At 33.6% G+C, this 14,018-nt stretch overlaps 1 protein-coding gene across 1 annotated transcript in view; it reads left to right on the top strand.

Moving 5' to 3' along the window:
• LOC132741036 (protein mono-ADP-ribosyltransferase PARP14-like) overlaps positions 1-14,018 on the top strand; it is a 57,350-nt gene that overhangs the window by 19,750 nt on the left and 23,582 nt on the right. The window contains exons 7-9 of the mRNA XM_060729116.1: positions 6,009-6,226; positions 10,150-10,274; positions 13,463-13,645. Coding sequence (XP_060585099.1) covers positions 6,009-6,226; positions 10,150-10,274; positions 13,463-13,645 — 526 coding nt within the window. The remainder of the gene's footprint in view (positions 1-6,008; positions 6,227-10,149; positions 10,275-13,462; positions 13,646-14,018) is intronic.

Genomic DNA, 14,018 nt, shown 5'->3' with positions numbered 1-14,018 from the left:
CAGTATAATAGTCGCCGGGTTGTCCTTCCATCTGTCCAAAATTCGTGTCCAGCCCATAACTTTGTTATTTGAAGTCCGATTTTACAACTATTTCATAGAAATGATCACCATATTGAGAAGACGTGTGGCGCGCAACAGCTTGGTCGCTACCTTGAAGGTCAAGGTAACAGCATGACCTTGAACAAAAATAATGTCAAGCCCATAACTTGGTCATTTGAAGTCAGATTTTACAACTATCATACAGAAATGATCACCATATTGTGACGATGTGTTGTGTGTATCATTTGGGTCGCTACCTTGAAGGTCACAGCCTGTCAGTCCATCCGTACATACGTATGTCCCGAATTTGTGTCTGGCCCATAACTTCGTCATTTGAAGTCGGATTTTAAAACCATTTCACAGAAATTATCACCACATTGAAACGACATGTCTTGGGCAAAATTTGGTTCACTACCTTGAAGGTCAAGGTCTCATCATGACCTTGAACAAAAATCATGTCCAGCCCATAACTTGATTATTTGAAGTCGAATTTTACAACTACAGTAGAACTTCTTTTAGTCAAACTTCGATTAGTTGATTTTCTCGATGTGTCGAAGAAAAATTAAAGTCCCGACTTTCCCCCTATATATTCCTTAGAAAAACCTATTTATGAGTCAAGATTTTAAGTGTTGAATTTTTCGATGTGTCAAAGTTTTTTCGTGGTCCGTATTAAGTCAATCTAGTGAAATTTACCACAAATTAATAAAGTCGAAGTTGTTTGATTATTTTGTCACCGTCAATCTCAAGACATTTTTCACACCTTATCTGGCTGCGAAGACTTGTGTGACAGGTGTTAATTACACAGCTGTGTGTTCAAACAGCCTTTGTTTGCGATAAAATGTGTGATGAAATGCTTTAATCGTTACTATTTTAATTGCGGTAGTGGTATTTGAAAGTAAACAGTAAGAACTACTTTCATTTGATTACATCCTTGACCAAGTGTCGCGTGAGAACAATATGTGAAATATATATATACTATAAGTTGGTTAAGGTACACCCTTTTGTATTGTTACGCCTTTTGTAACTCTATTGTATACGTCAACAGTAGGCCAAATAATTAGCCGTGAAAAACGTTATTTAACAAGCTATATTTATCATTGTAATATGTGAATATCAGATTAATGATGGAAAAAAACATGAAATAGGTTTCTTATAGACTAGTCATGGGTCGAAATTTTGTCATGGAATTGAGATCTATTCATGAGTCGAAGTCCCGATGTGTCGAAGTTTTTACGCAAGTCCCTTCAACTTCGACTTACCGAAGTTTTACTGTTTTTCATAGAAATGATTACCAGATTGAGACAACATGTCGTGTGCAACATTTGGGTTGCTACTTTCAAGGTTTATGTCACAGCATGACCTTGCAGCAGAATCGTGTCTGGCCAATAACTTTGTTATTTGAAGTAGGATTTACAACTTTTTAGCTCACCTGTCACAAAGTGATAGGGTAGCTTTTTGTCCGGCGTCCCTCCGTAAACTTTTACTTTAAATGGCATCTCCTCAAAAACCACTTGGCCAATTTCATCCAAACTTCACTGGAATGTTCCTTTGGTGGTCACCTTTAAAAATGGTATAACAAAAACTTAAAAATTCTTCTGATAAAGAACCCAAAGAGCTAGAGCTAAGATTTTTAGCAGGAAACATCTTCTAATGAGTAACTTCCAAATTTGTTCAAATAAAAGCCCTGGGGTCAAAATTGGCCCCACCCCAGGGGTCATTCATTTTCCTTACATGTGTATAACAAAAACTTAAAAAATCTTCTTTAAAAATTTAACTCAAATAGCTAGAGTTTAGATATTATGCACAAAGCATCTTCTAGTGAGTGTCTACAAAGTTTGTTCAAATAAAAGCCCTGGGGTCAAAACTGGCCCCGCCACAGGGGTGTCATTGTTTTTAACTATATGTGTATGTTCAAAAGTTAAAAAATCTTTCTTAAAAAACCCAATGAGCTAGAGCTTAGATGTTAAGCATGAAACATCTTCTTATGGGTGTCAACCAAGTTTGTTCATATAAAAGTCCTTGGGTTAAAATTGGCTCTGCCGGGGGGAAGGTCATTGTTTTTCCATTATATGTGTGTAGTAAAAACTTAACATCAAGAAACATCTTCTATTGGGTGTCTTCCAAGTTTGTACAAATAAAAGACCTGGGGTTTAAACTGGCCCCTCTCCGGGGGCCTATATACAGGTGAGCGACCTCGGGGCCAACATGGCCCTCTTGTACATAGTTCTTTTGATTGTGATAATTAATGGTATGTGTTATTTTATTAACCAGGTTTTCCGAAGGAAAAAACTGGTTATTAGATTGAGGTATGTCGGCGGGCGGGCAGATGGGCGGACGGGTGGGCGTAAACAATTTCTTCTGTGCGCAACTCCTCCTACATTTTTCAACGGATTTTGACCAAACTTTCACAGAAGCTTTGTCATCAAGTGACCTGGGGCATATTGTCGGGGTTTTGTGATCAGAGCTGCATTACTGGTACTGGTACTGCAGTACGTACTGCAGCGATTTTGCAAGTACTGGTACTGATACTGAATTACTCTCTTACAAAATTTTGCTACTACTGGTACTGGTACTGCATTACTGTCTTAAAAAGTGGTACTGCTACTGCATTACCCAGTACTTTTGGTTTTGATTAAAATTAAAAATAGCATCAATTTTTCTCATAAAATAAAGCTATAAATTACATTAACTATATTTTGTTTTTGTGAAAAAGTAAGTTAACAAATCTAAAGATAAATTGCTGCAATATATTTCCTTCAAATGTTAACATAGTATTAAAAAGCACCAAAGACTTTAAGTAAAAATTAAATTAAGATAAGCAGACACAATAACTCTTTACCCTAAAATATCCTTATTAAAAACTTTTATTACTTTGTATTTACTAGTAAAAGAGCAAAATAAACACTAATTATTTTTTTCTATTCTAAAAGTGAAAAAAGTGATATTATTAGCACCATAAAAAGTTGTTATTTACTTTGGTATAAATTGAACAGAGGTGTGAAGGTGTGAAAGGCAACAAAAGACTGTTGTGCTTTAAATGAAAGATGTTTGCATTGTATTTATACAGTTAGCTGGTTACTAAACATTAAGTTATGACCTGAATATATGTTGTAAATATTGTTTGTAAAAAGTATGTTAAAACTATAAAGTTGTAAATATGTTATGTTAACTTTAAAGTAAATTATGATTTTATTTCTTTGCTGAATAATATTTGCAAATATTTGTTTGACACTGTATTTATTCAAACTTTGATGAATATATAAAAGTAATGGTACTGATACTTAATTACTTCACCAAAAAAGTACTGGTACTGCAGTACCGAGCTAAAATCTAGTACTGGTAATGGTACTGCATAATTTGCTAAGTACTGGTACTGGTACTTAAGTACTACACCTTTAGTACTGATGCAGCTCTGTTTGTGATTGGATAATATTTGACCTAATTATGGCCCTTTGTTTTTTTTCCTTATATAGAATATATAGTGAATAATTTCTTCTGTGCCCAACTGTTCCTACATTTTTCAATGGATTTTGACCAAACTTTCACAGAGGCTTTGTACTCAAGTGCCCTGGAGTATATTGTCGGGGTTTTGTGATTTGATAATATTTGACCTAATTATGGCCCTTTGTTTTTTTTTCCCAATATAGGATATATAGTGAAAAAATTTCTGTGCGCGTTCTCCTCCTTCATTTCTCAACGAAATTTGACCAAACTTTCACAGAGGCTTTGTCATCAAGTGCCTTGGGGCATATTGTCAGGGTTTTGTGATTGTATAATATTTGACCTAATTATGGCCCTTTGTTTTTTTCCTTATACAGATTATATAGTGAACAATTTTTACCATGCCCAACTTCTCCTACATTTCTCATCAGATTTTGACCAAAGTTTCACAGAAGCTTTGTTATCAAGTGCCCTGGCGCACATTATCGGGGTTTTGTGATTGGATAATATTTGACCTAATTATGGCCCTTTGTTTTTTTTCCTTATACAGAATATATAGTGAAATAATTCTTCTGTGCTGAACGCCTACATTTCTCAACGGATTTTGTTCAAACTTTAACAGTAGCTTTGTCATCCAGTGCCCTGGGGCATATTGCCGGGGTTTTGTGATTGAATAATTTTTTATTTTATTATGGCCCTTTGTTTTTATTCCTTATACAGAATATAATTATAGTGAACACTTCCTCTGTGGCAATTCCTCCTACATTATTCATGTTTTACATTGCACATAGTTACATTGTTTGTTGCTTGTATTTGTATTTCAAATACAACATATTTATCTACAATGGTGATAATTGAAAACCTGGTTTCATGGCATTGCCATGTTTCTTGTTTCAATATACAATACATTATGATTGAATGATAATACGCTATACAAATATTACAAACTGTTGAAAAAAATCAAAGGGTAAGCATTCATCTATTACAAACTGCTATATGAAAATCAAAGGTTAAACATTCACAAATCTTAATTATACCCCCACACAACAATGTTGTGAGGAGAGTATACTGGAATCAGCCTGTTTGTCCGAATGTTCATCTGCCTGTATTAACCCAGAGGTACTTGTGTGACTTAGAGAACAATGGGTAGCAGTAAAATTTTTTTGATCCTATTCATTCAGTTTTACTTGTGTGTCTTTTTATGCCCCCACAGAGTTGGAGCATATAGCGTTGCACTTGTCCGTCCGTACGTCTGTCCGTACATCCCGAAATCTTGTGAACGCAACTCCTCTTAAACCGGATGGCAGATTTTGCTTAAACTTCCAGGGATGAACAACCTTAATGTGTAGATGGTAGTAAAGGAAGGAATTTTTGCTGTGACCAAATTTAACAGAATTATGGCCCTTTGTTGATTTTTTCATTATATACCATATAGAAATTTTGTGAATGCAACTCGTCTTAAACCGGATGGCAGATTTTGCTTAAACTTCTAGGGATGAACAACCTCAATGTGTAAATGGTAGTAAAGGAAGGAATTTTTGCTGCGATCAAATTTAATAGAATTATGGCCCTTTGTTGATTTTTTCACTATATACCATTATATATGTTGTCAGTGGGGGCATCCGTGTCCTTTGGACACATTTCTAGTTTTAAGCCTTGTGTGACTACAAATGGCCAAAAAGATCAAAGGAAAAGTCACATAAGTACCATTTTGTGAGTACATCTGTCACCTTCCGCACTACCGAATAGGGATAGGGGGCCATCTGTCTGTAAACAGAACAAAAGAGAATAATATAATTCATTCAGTAACAATAGAATAAGGGGCCATGGCCCTCTATTAAACAAAAGAAAAAAATGATTCATATTGGTATTGAGGTTGTTTATGACTAGTAGAATCTGATGATTTTTATTTTTAATTGACTGTCAAAGGTCAAGGTCAAATGGATTTTTACTACAATAAGTTTGTCTGCTCAAATGCTTAAAATTGCCTTTCGGAAGTGTATTGATTTTGACATTTTCACATTTGAAGCATGTTGAATACATAACTTAGCAATGCACTGGCTTTAAAAGTAACCTCAGATTTGGCAGAGAGGTTGTCCTTGAGCTTTAAATGGCCACTGTTGATTTCATGACAGTGACAGTTCTAGTTAACATTAATTATTCAAATTGTCAACAATGTCACTTATTTTGTTGTCAGCCAAAAGTCTCTACATATTGCATGTAGTAAAATTAAGTTTTGGGTTACATGTATGTCCACTCTATAAAATTGAAGGTGTGGGATTTTGTCCACTCTATTAAATTTAGGTGTTGGGTTTTGTCCACTCTATAAGATTTTGAGGTGTGGGATTTTGATGTGTGGGGTTTTGTCTGTCTTCCCTTAAACTCAGCTGAAAATAAAAAAAAAACAAATACATACAAAAAAATAAAATTAGACTGATTGTCTGGCATTAGTTGTATATTTTTTAATAATTATGTTAAAACTTTGCTGATTTCACTAGCAATAATCTTTTCTTTCTTTTTTTGGACAGGCTGGCTTGGTGGTGGAGGACAAGATCAGACAAGCAAAAGACAGACTAAGAAGAAACCTGCCAAGAACCAAGATCCTAATAAAGTGACATTTATTGTTCTTGCAATGTCTGAAAAAATCATTGATCAAGCTATAGCAAAGTTGGAAAGTTGTCTTGATAAAGAAGTATGCTCAAGCAAATTTAATGACAGCATTATAAAGAATATGAATGATCAACAGGTGAGAAATCTTTGTCTTGCATAAAAACTCATACTGAGACATTAACTGATAAATTCTCGTCACCCAGAGCCATTGATACACATTTTTTCAATATGCATGACTAAAGGCACAATGTTAAACAACTTAATGCAAAAACCAGAAGTTTTATTTTTAGAACATAACTGTCAAATGTCATTACCTAAGCACATGGAAAGTCCTCTAAAAAAAATAGTATAATGTTATTCCTTGGACCTTCAGGTTACTGTACGGTTAAGCTGTGAAAAAATAACCCAACCCTTTCCTGTTTATTGCTATGTCAACTGCTCACAAATAGTATCACAAAACAAAATGGTCATCAGATGTTCAAATGTTTTTAACTCACCTGTCACAAAGTGACAGGATGAGCTTTTGTGATTGTTTTTCGTCCTGCATCTGTCCGTCCGTCGTCCGTCCGTAAACTTTTTATGCCCCCGCCATGTAATGGCCTTCCATCCTTCCGTCATTCTGTCATTCCGTCATCATCAGTTTCCGTTCATTATCTTAGTAACAGTTGCACATATTTAACTCAAATTTGACATATGGATATGTCATGAGAAAATACAGGTCAAGTTTCAATTTGGTCATGGTTCGATGATTTTTGGCAGAGTTATGCCCCTTTTACTTTGAAAATAATATGAAATTTTCAGTTTCAGTTCATTATCTCCCCAACGGTACAACACATTCAACTCAAATTTGACATATGGATATGTCATGAGAAAATACAAGTCAAGTTCGAATTTGGTCATGGTTCGATGTCTTTTGGCAGAGTAATGCCCCTTTTACTTTGAAAATAATATGAAATTTTCAGTTTCCGTTCATTATCTCCCCAAGTTGGTACAACACATTCAACTCAAATTTGACATATGGATATGTCATGAGAAAATACACGTCAAATTGAATTTGTCATGGTTCGATGATTTTTTGCAGAGTTATGCTCCTTTTACTTTGAAAATAATATGAAATTTTCAGTTTCTGTTTATTATCTCCCCAACAGTACAACACATTCAACTCAAATTTGACATATGGATATGTTTTTGGATTGCCAAGGCCAAGTTCGAATTTGGTCATGGTTCAATGATTTTTGGCAGAGTTATACCTCTTTCACTTTGAAAATAATATGAATTTACAGTTTCTGTTCATTATCTACCCAACAGTGTTACATATTCAACTCAAATTTGACATATGGATATGTCAAAGGAATGGGCAGGTCAAGTTGGAATTTGGTCATGGTTCGATGATTTATGTCCCTTTCACTTTGAAAATAATATAGATACATCTTAGGAATAAGCAGTTTAAGTTTGAATTTGGTCGTGGTTCAATGATTTTGGACAAACTTATCTTTCTTGAATATTGGAAAAATTTTGAACTTTCAGTTGCAGCACTCATACTTTTGTGGAAATGTATGTAGCCACTATTTTGGCTACAAATATGAAATATGCTATTTTCAAAAGGTTAAGGCTGAATAATTTCAGTGTCTTGAACATTGTAAGAAAATATGAAAATGGTTTGTGTTAACATTGAAAAGTTTTAAGGGCTTTGTACTTAAAATTAAAACAATAATTTGTGCAAACAAATTTGGAACTTAATATTATAACATCTGAAATTTTGGCTGCATGCTGGGGCATCCGTGGCATGATGACACATTTCTAGTACTTTAAATGACATCTCCTCAGAAACCACAGAGCCAATTTCATCCAAACTTCACAGGAATGTTCCTTTGATGGTCACCTTTAAAAATTGTTCAAAGAATTTAATTCCATGCAGAACTCTGGTTGCCATGGCAACCGATAGAAAAAACTTAAAATATCTTCTTTTAAAAATCCAAAGAGGTATAGCATAGATATTTGGCATAAAGCATCTTCTAGTGAGTGTCTATCAAGTTTGTTCAAATAAAAGCCCTGGGATCAAAATTGGCCCCGCCCCAGGGGTCATTGCTTTTTCCTATATGCATATAGTAAAAACTTAAAAAATCTTCTTTAAGAACCCAAAGAGCTAGAGCTAAGATATTTAGCATGAAACATCTTCTAATGGGTGTCTACCAAGTACTCAAAGAGCTAGAGCTAAGATATTTAGCATGAAACATCTTCTAATGGGTGTCTACCAGGTTTGTACAAATAAAAGCCCTGGGGTCAAAATTGGCCCCACCCTAGGGGGTCATTGATTTTCCCTATATGCATTATATAGTAAAACTTATTCAATCTTCTTTTAAAGAACCCAAAGAGCTAGAGCTAATATATTTAGCATGAAACATGTTCTAATGAGTGTCTACCAAGTTTGTTCAATTAAAAGCCCTGGGGTCAAAATTGGCCCTGCCCCAGGGGTCATTGATTTTCCATATATGTGTAAAGCAAAAACTTAAAATAAAAAATTCTTTGGAAAAAAAAAGCAAATAGCTAGAGTTTAGATACTAAGCATGAAACATCTTCTAGTGAGTGTCTACAAAGTTTTTTCAAATAAAAGACCTTGGGTCAAAATTGGCCCTGCCCCGGGGGTAATTGATTTTGTTTATGTGTATAGCAAAAACTTATAAAATCTTCTTTGAAAAAACCCAAATAGTTAGAGTGAAGATATTTAACATGAAATATCTTCCAGTTAGTGTCTTCAAAGCTTGTTCAAATAAAGCCCTAGGGTCAAAATTGGCCCTGCCCAGAAGGGACATTGATTTTCCTTATATGTGTATAGCAAAAACTTAAAAATCTTCTTTAAAAAAAAAACCAGAATAGCTAGAGTTTAAATATCAAGCATGAAACATCTTCTTGTGAGGGTCTCCAAAGTTTGTTCAAATAAAAGCCCTGGGGTCAAAACTGGCCCAACTGTAGGGGTGTCATTGCTTTTAACTATATGTGTATAGTTAAAGCTTAAAAAATCTTTTTAAAAAACTCAACAAGCTAGTCCTTAGATGTTTAGCGTGAAATATCTTCTAATGGGTGTCTACCAAGTTTGTTCAAATAAACACCCTTGGGTTTAAACTGGCCCCACCCTGGGGGCCTATATACAGATTAGCGCTTTCAGGGCTATCATGTCCCTCTTGTTTGACTTTTTATGCCCCCACAAAGTGGGGAGCATATAGTGTTGCACTTGTCCGTACGTTTGTATGTCCGTATGTCCCAAAATCTTGTGAACGCAATTCCCCTTAAACCAGACGGCAGATTTTGCTTAAACTTCCAGGGATGAACAACCTTAATGTGTGGATGGTAGTAAAGGAAGGAATTTTGCTGCAACTAAATTTAACAGAATTATGGCCCTAAATTGATGATTATTTCACTATATACCATATTGAAATTTTGTGAATGCAACTCCTCTTAAACCGGATGGCAGATTTTGTTTAAACTTCCAGGGATGAACAACCTTAATGTGTAGATGGTAGTAAAGGAAGAGATTTGTGCTGCGACCAAATTTAACAGAATTATATTCCTTTGTTGATTATTTCACTATATACCATATAGAAATTTTGTGAAACCAACTCCTCTTTAACTGGATGGCAGATTTTAATGAAAAGTTTCACATAAAAATCTTACATACAGATATGCATGCTCTTGTTTACAAGCACATCTGCACAGTGGGGGCATCAGTATCCTTTGGACACAGTTTTAGTTCTTTTATGTTAAGTATTAGAGGATTGAAGCTGTGGTTAATTGGTAAAGGTTCTTGACTTCAAACCACTTGCCTCTAACCACTGTAGGTTCAAGTTGGACATGTGTCTTCAGATTATTCATGTGAGAAAGCTATTTACAAGTAGCTAGCTTACTGAATGTTGCTTGTTCTACTCGGATGCCTGTTCGTGCCTGAAATAATGTAAAAAGAGCACCTGACTCGACTTGTGTTGGTTGGACTGTAAACCCAATAAAAAAAACCGAGAGGCCATTTTGCCTTAGTTTTATATTAAAAGTTATTTCTAAATACAGATCATGGAAATACGAAGTATTGCAGCTAAACATCATCTGGAAATAAAGGTAGAGACTTCTGATGGTCAGATACAAATATCAGGAATTTCTGCAAATGTCAGTAAAGCTGCGGATAATATACATAGGTATATCTTTAACTAGAGATTTAATTTGATAATTACATTGCATGATTCATATGGAAAATTGTTCTTAATTTGGGTTTTCATTGAAAGTTTATTTATGTAGCTGTAAAAGTTAAAGGCTACTGTTAATTCGAGCCATTAGAGCACACTGGGGTTTCATTTGATTTCCATTTAGCATTCATCATTCTGGAGTCATATTTCTTTTGAAATAGTTCCCCTTCAGTAACTGTTACTCATAGAAAGTCATTGGTCATTTAAAGTTGTTTTCGAGAGTTTTCATATAGACAAATAGGCAAAATTAAAACTGTTCTATAGAATTTCTTTAAACTTGGCATGTTGTTAGAATATAATAACAGAAACATTTTATGCGGAAAAAAAATCGTTCCCGTTTTTGACTTTTCTGCCCTTGAATTGGACAGTTTTTAGCTCGACTATTCGAAGAATATGAGAGCTATTGTAGTCGCCCCGGCGTCTGCATTAGCGTCCGCGTCTGCGTTGGTTAAAGTTTTTTGTAAAGACAGATATCTCAATTATTGCTTGAGATATTCAATTGAAACTTACAATACTTATTTATAGTAACAAGGTACATCAAATTGACAAGTTGGATAACTCTGCCTACAATAATGACAGAATTATGCCCCTTTTTAACTTAGAAATTTTGGCTAAAGTTTTTTGTAAAGTCAAATATCTCAAGTATTGCTTGAGATATTCAATTGAAACTTACAATACTTATTTATAGTAACGAAGTACATCAGATTGACAAGTTGGATAACTCTGCCTACAATATTGACAGAATTATGCCCCTTTGGAACTTAGAAATTTTGGTTAAAGTTTTTTTGTAAAGTCAAATATCTCAATTATTGCTTGAGATATTCAATTGAAATTTAAAATACTTTTTTATAGTAACAATGTTCATCAGTTTGCAAAATTGCATAACTCTGCCTGCAATATTTGCAGAATTATTTGCCCCTTTGTAACTTAGAAATTTTGGTTAAAGGTTAAAGGTCTTCAAAGATATTTACTTGAAACTTTACACATGCACTTAGAGTCATAATTGGAGGGTCATAATTGTATGTCACTGACCAAGTTCCATAACTCTATCTTGCATTAAGGCTGATTCATATCCCTTTTTCTACTTTAAGTCTCTTGGTTAATGTTTACATGCAAGTTTTACATATCTCAATAATTATTAAAGATATTTATTTAAAACTTCACATATGCATTAAGGATCATAATTGTAGGTCACTAACAAAGATCCATAATTCTATCTTGCATTTAGGCCGCTTTTTCTCCCCTTTTTCAACATAGAAATTCATGGTAAAGTTTTGCTTGTAAGCTGTTATCTTAATAACTACTGAAGGGTTTGTGCCTTTTTTGGGACAATTTTATGCATTCATAATAATAAAGCAATGATTTACTTGATAAAACATCTTAATAACAAGCCTTTGTACCATTTCTGTCAAATTTATGTATTCATAGGTAATTAGTATTATTATACTCAATAAAACACCCTTGTGATTACCTTCCGAATAATCAAGCCAATACTGTATAATTAGACTCTCTCTAAGGCCTATAACATGAATTTATAAAGAAAAATAGCCCTTTTGTGAACTTAAACAATTTAACATTACCAATGCTCTTTTACTATCAAGCACTTAGAATAGTCGAGCATGCTGTCCTACCGACAGCTCTTGTTTTAAATTCAATGGCAGATAATATACTATGAATGGAAAAAATACATTTTTTTTTTCTTATTTTCATGAAGCTTACCTTTGTTTAACTTGAAATGCAAAATTTCAAGAACAAATTTAGAGTGGGTAGTTTTTATTCTAACCTGTGCATTTTTTTTTAAAAAATGGCTAATCTTTTTAGAATTTAAAATACCGTTATTTTCATTGAAAAAGTTAACAGAAACAATGTAAGTAATTGCATATTATTATGTATTGTACTCAACAATAAAAAGAAAAACATAATCCAGAAGTAAAAAACGAAATTTTTTAAGAATTTATAAGTAATCTGCCCTTTAAATGACCTCAAATAAGTAGAAAAGTCAGATTCAGGGGCAGATAACTCAAAAATGAGAACGGTGACCCCAATTTTATTTTCGCATAAAATGTCTCTGTTATTATATTCTAACAACATGCCAAGTTTAAAGAAATTCTATAGACCAGTTTTAATTTTGCTTATTTGTCTATATGAAAACTCCCCAAAACGTTTTTAACATGTGCCTACATAATAACCACATGTGACCATTGCAGACCAAGATCAACTAGCACATAATCTACGCTGTAAGATATTTAATCAGTACTTGTTTTAAAAATTAAAAAAACTGAGGAATGTTTTTTTTCTAGAAAAAGATTGACAAGTCCAGTTAAAATTTTAACAAATTAAAGGTTAAACTGCAGAAAAAAAACTTTTTTTGTATTTTTGTAAACTCTGCAATACATGTTTATAAATTTGCCATATTGAAAATAAATTGAAAGGGCTCCACTGAGCCTTTTTGATTTGAAGTGACTGGAAATACTTTCTATACATGAATGTTCTATTTGATGTAGGTCTAGAACAATAACATGTGTGCAAAATTTCAAATCATTGTCTCACTCTGTTTTTACCAGAATTATTCTAATCATAAAAAAATGACCGGACATTGTTATTCACTCAAATTCATCTAAGAGTAGCAGAAAAACACGATTTTCAATATATTTCAAATATATATCTTACTGATTTTTTGCACATATTTCTGTTTTTAGTTCCCCAAGAGTAGAGAGTAGGAAATACAACAGTTTGTTAAAGTGATGTTACAGACTTATAATATGCTTGTTATTCAAGAAAAAGAATAAATGCTTGTTTTCACAAATGAGACAATTTTAAGTTTCCAGGGATTTTTTTAATCTCACTAACAATTGAAATAAATGAAAATAAAATCAACAAAATTTCATGTCATTATAGACATGTATCAATTTGGATAATATTAAAAGCTGGACAAAAAGAAACTTTGTCTGTCTAACAGTTGATGCCAAACCATTTTTTAGAAAATAAAACCACTAACCACTAGTTATATTGCTTATATTTCACTGTAATGAGCATGGTATTTTACATGGAATAAGTTGAATTACATTTTGGTAATACATCTCAAATAAGTAATGTTTTTTCCAATTTTTCATAAATCACACTTAGATATTATTTGACAGGATTTTACGACAAGCAGTAACTGTTGAACAAGAAAGGAAAACAGCAGAGTTGATGAGTAATCTAACCCAATGGAGCTATATAGAAAATGGGGAGACTGGACAGACATTAAAAGCATACGATAAGGATCTTAATTACAAGATAGAGTCTGCTTATATTGCAAAAGCTGCTAACGTCAATTTCAGGTAGATACTTTAACAGTTCTTTCAGTTTAGAGTTTAGATGGCTGACTTTGTACCATTTGCCTTTTTATGCTCGAGGGAGTATATAGTCGCCTCCTTGTCCGTCCGTCCACTTTTCTTGTCCGGGACATAACTTTGAAACAACAAGAGGTATCAACATGAAACTTTGTAGGTAAATAGATCTCATTCAGTAGGTGTGCAGTGCACAAGAACCGTAACTCTGCCATTCTTATATTTGAATTATTGCCCTTTGTTTATTTTTTCACTTTGAACTTTGTCCGAGACATAACTAAAACTATAAGAGGTATCAACATGAAACTTTGTAGGTAGATAGATCTCATTGAGTAGGTGTGCAGTGCACAAGAACCATAACTCT

The sequence above is a fragment of the Ruditapes philippinarum genome, unplaced genomic scaffold (genome assembly GCF_026571515.1).
Source record: "Ruditapes philippinarum isolate M1 unplaced genomic scaffold, ASM2657151v2 ctg4768_1_1_1_1, whole genome shotgun sequence".
NCBI classification, from domain to species: domain Eukaryota; kingdom Metazoa; phylum Mollusca; class Bivalvia; order Venerida; family Veneridae; genus Ruditapes; species Ruditapes philippinarum.
Note: the sequence above shows the minus strand (reverse complement) of the source record. Positions and strands in the feature narration are given on the sequence as shown.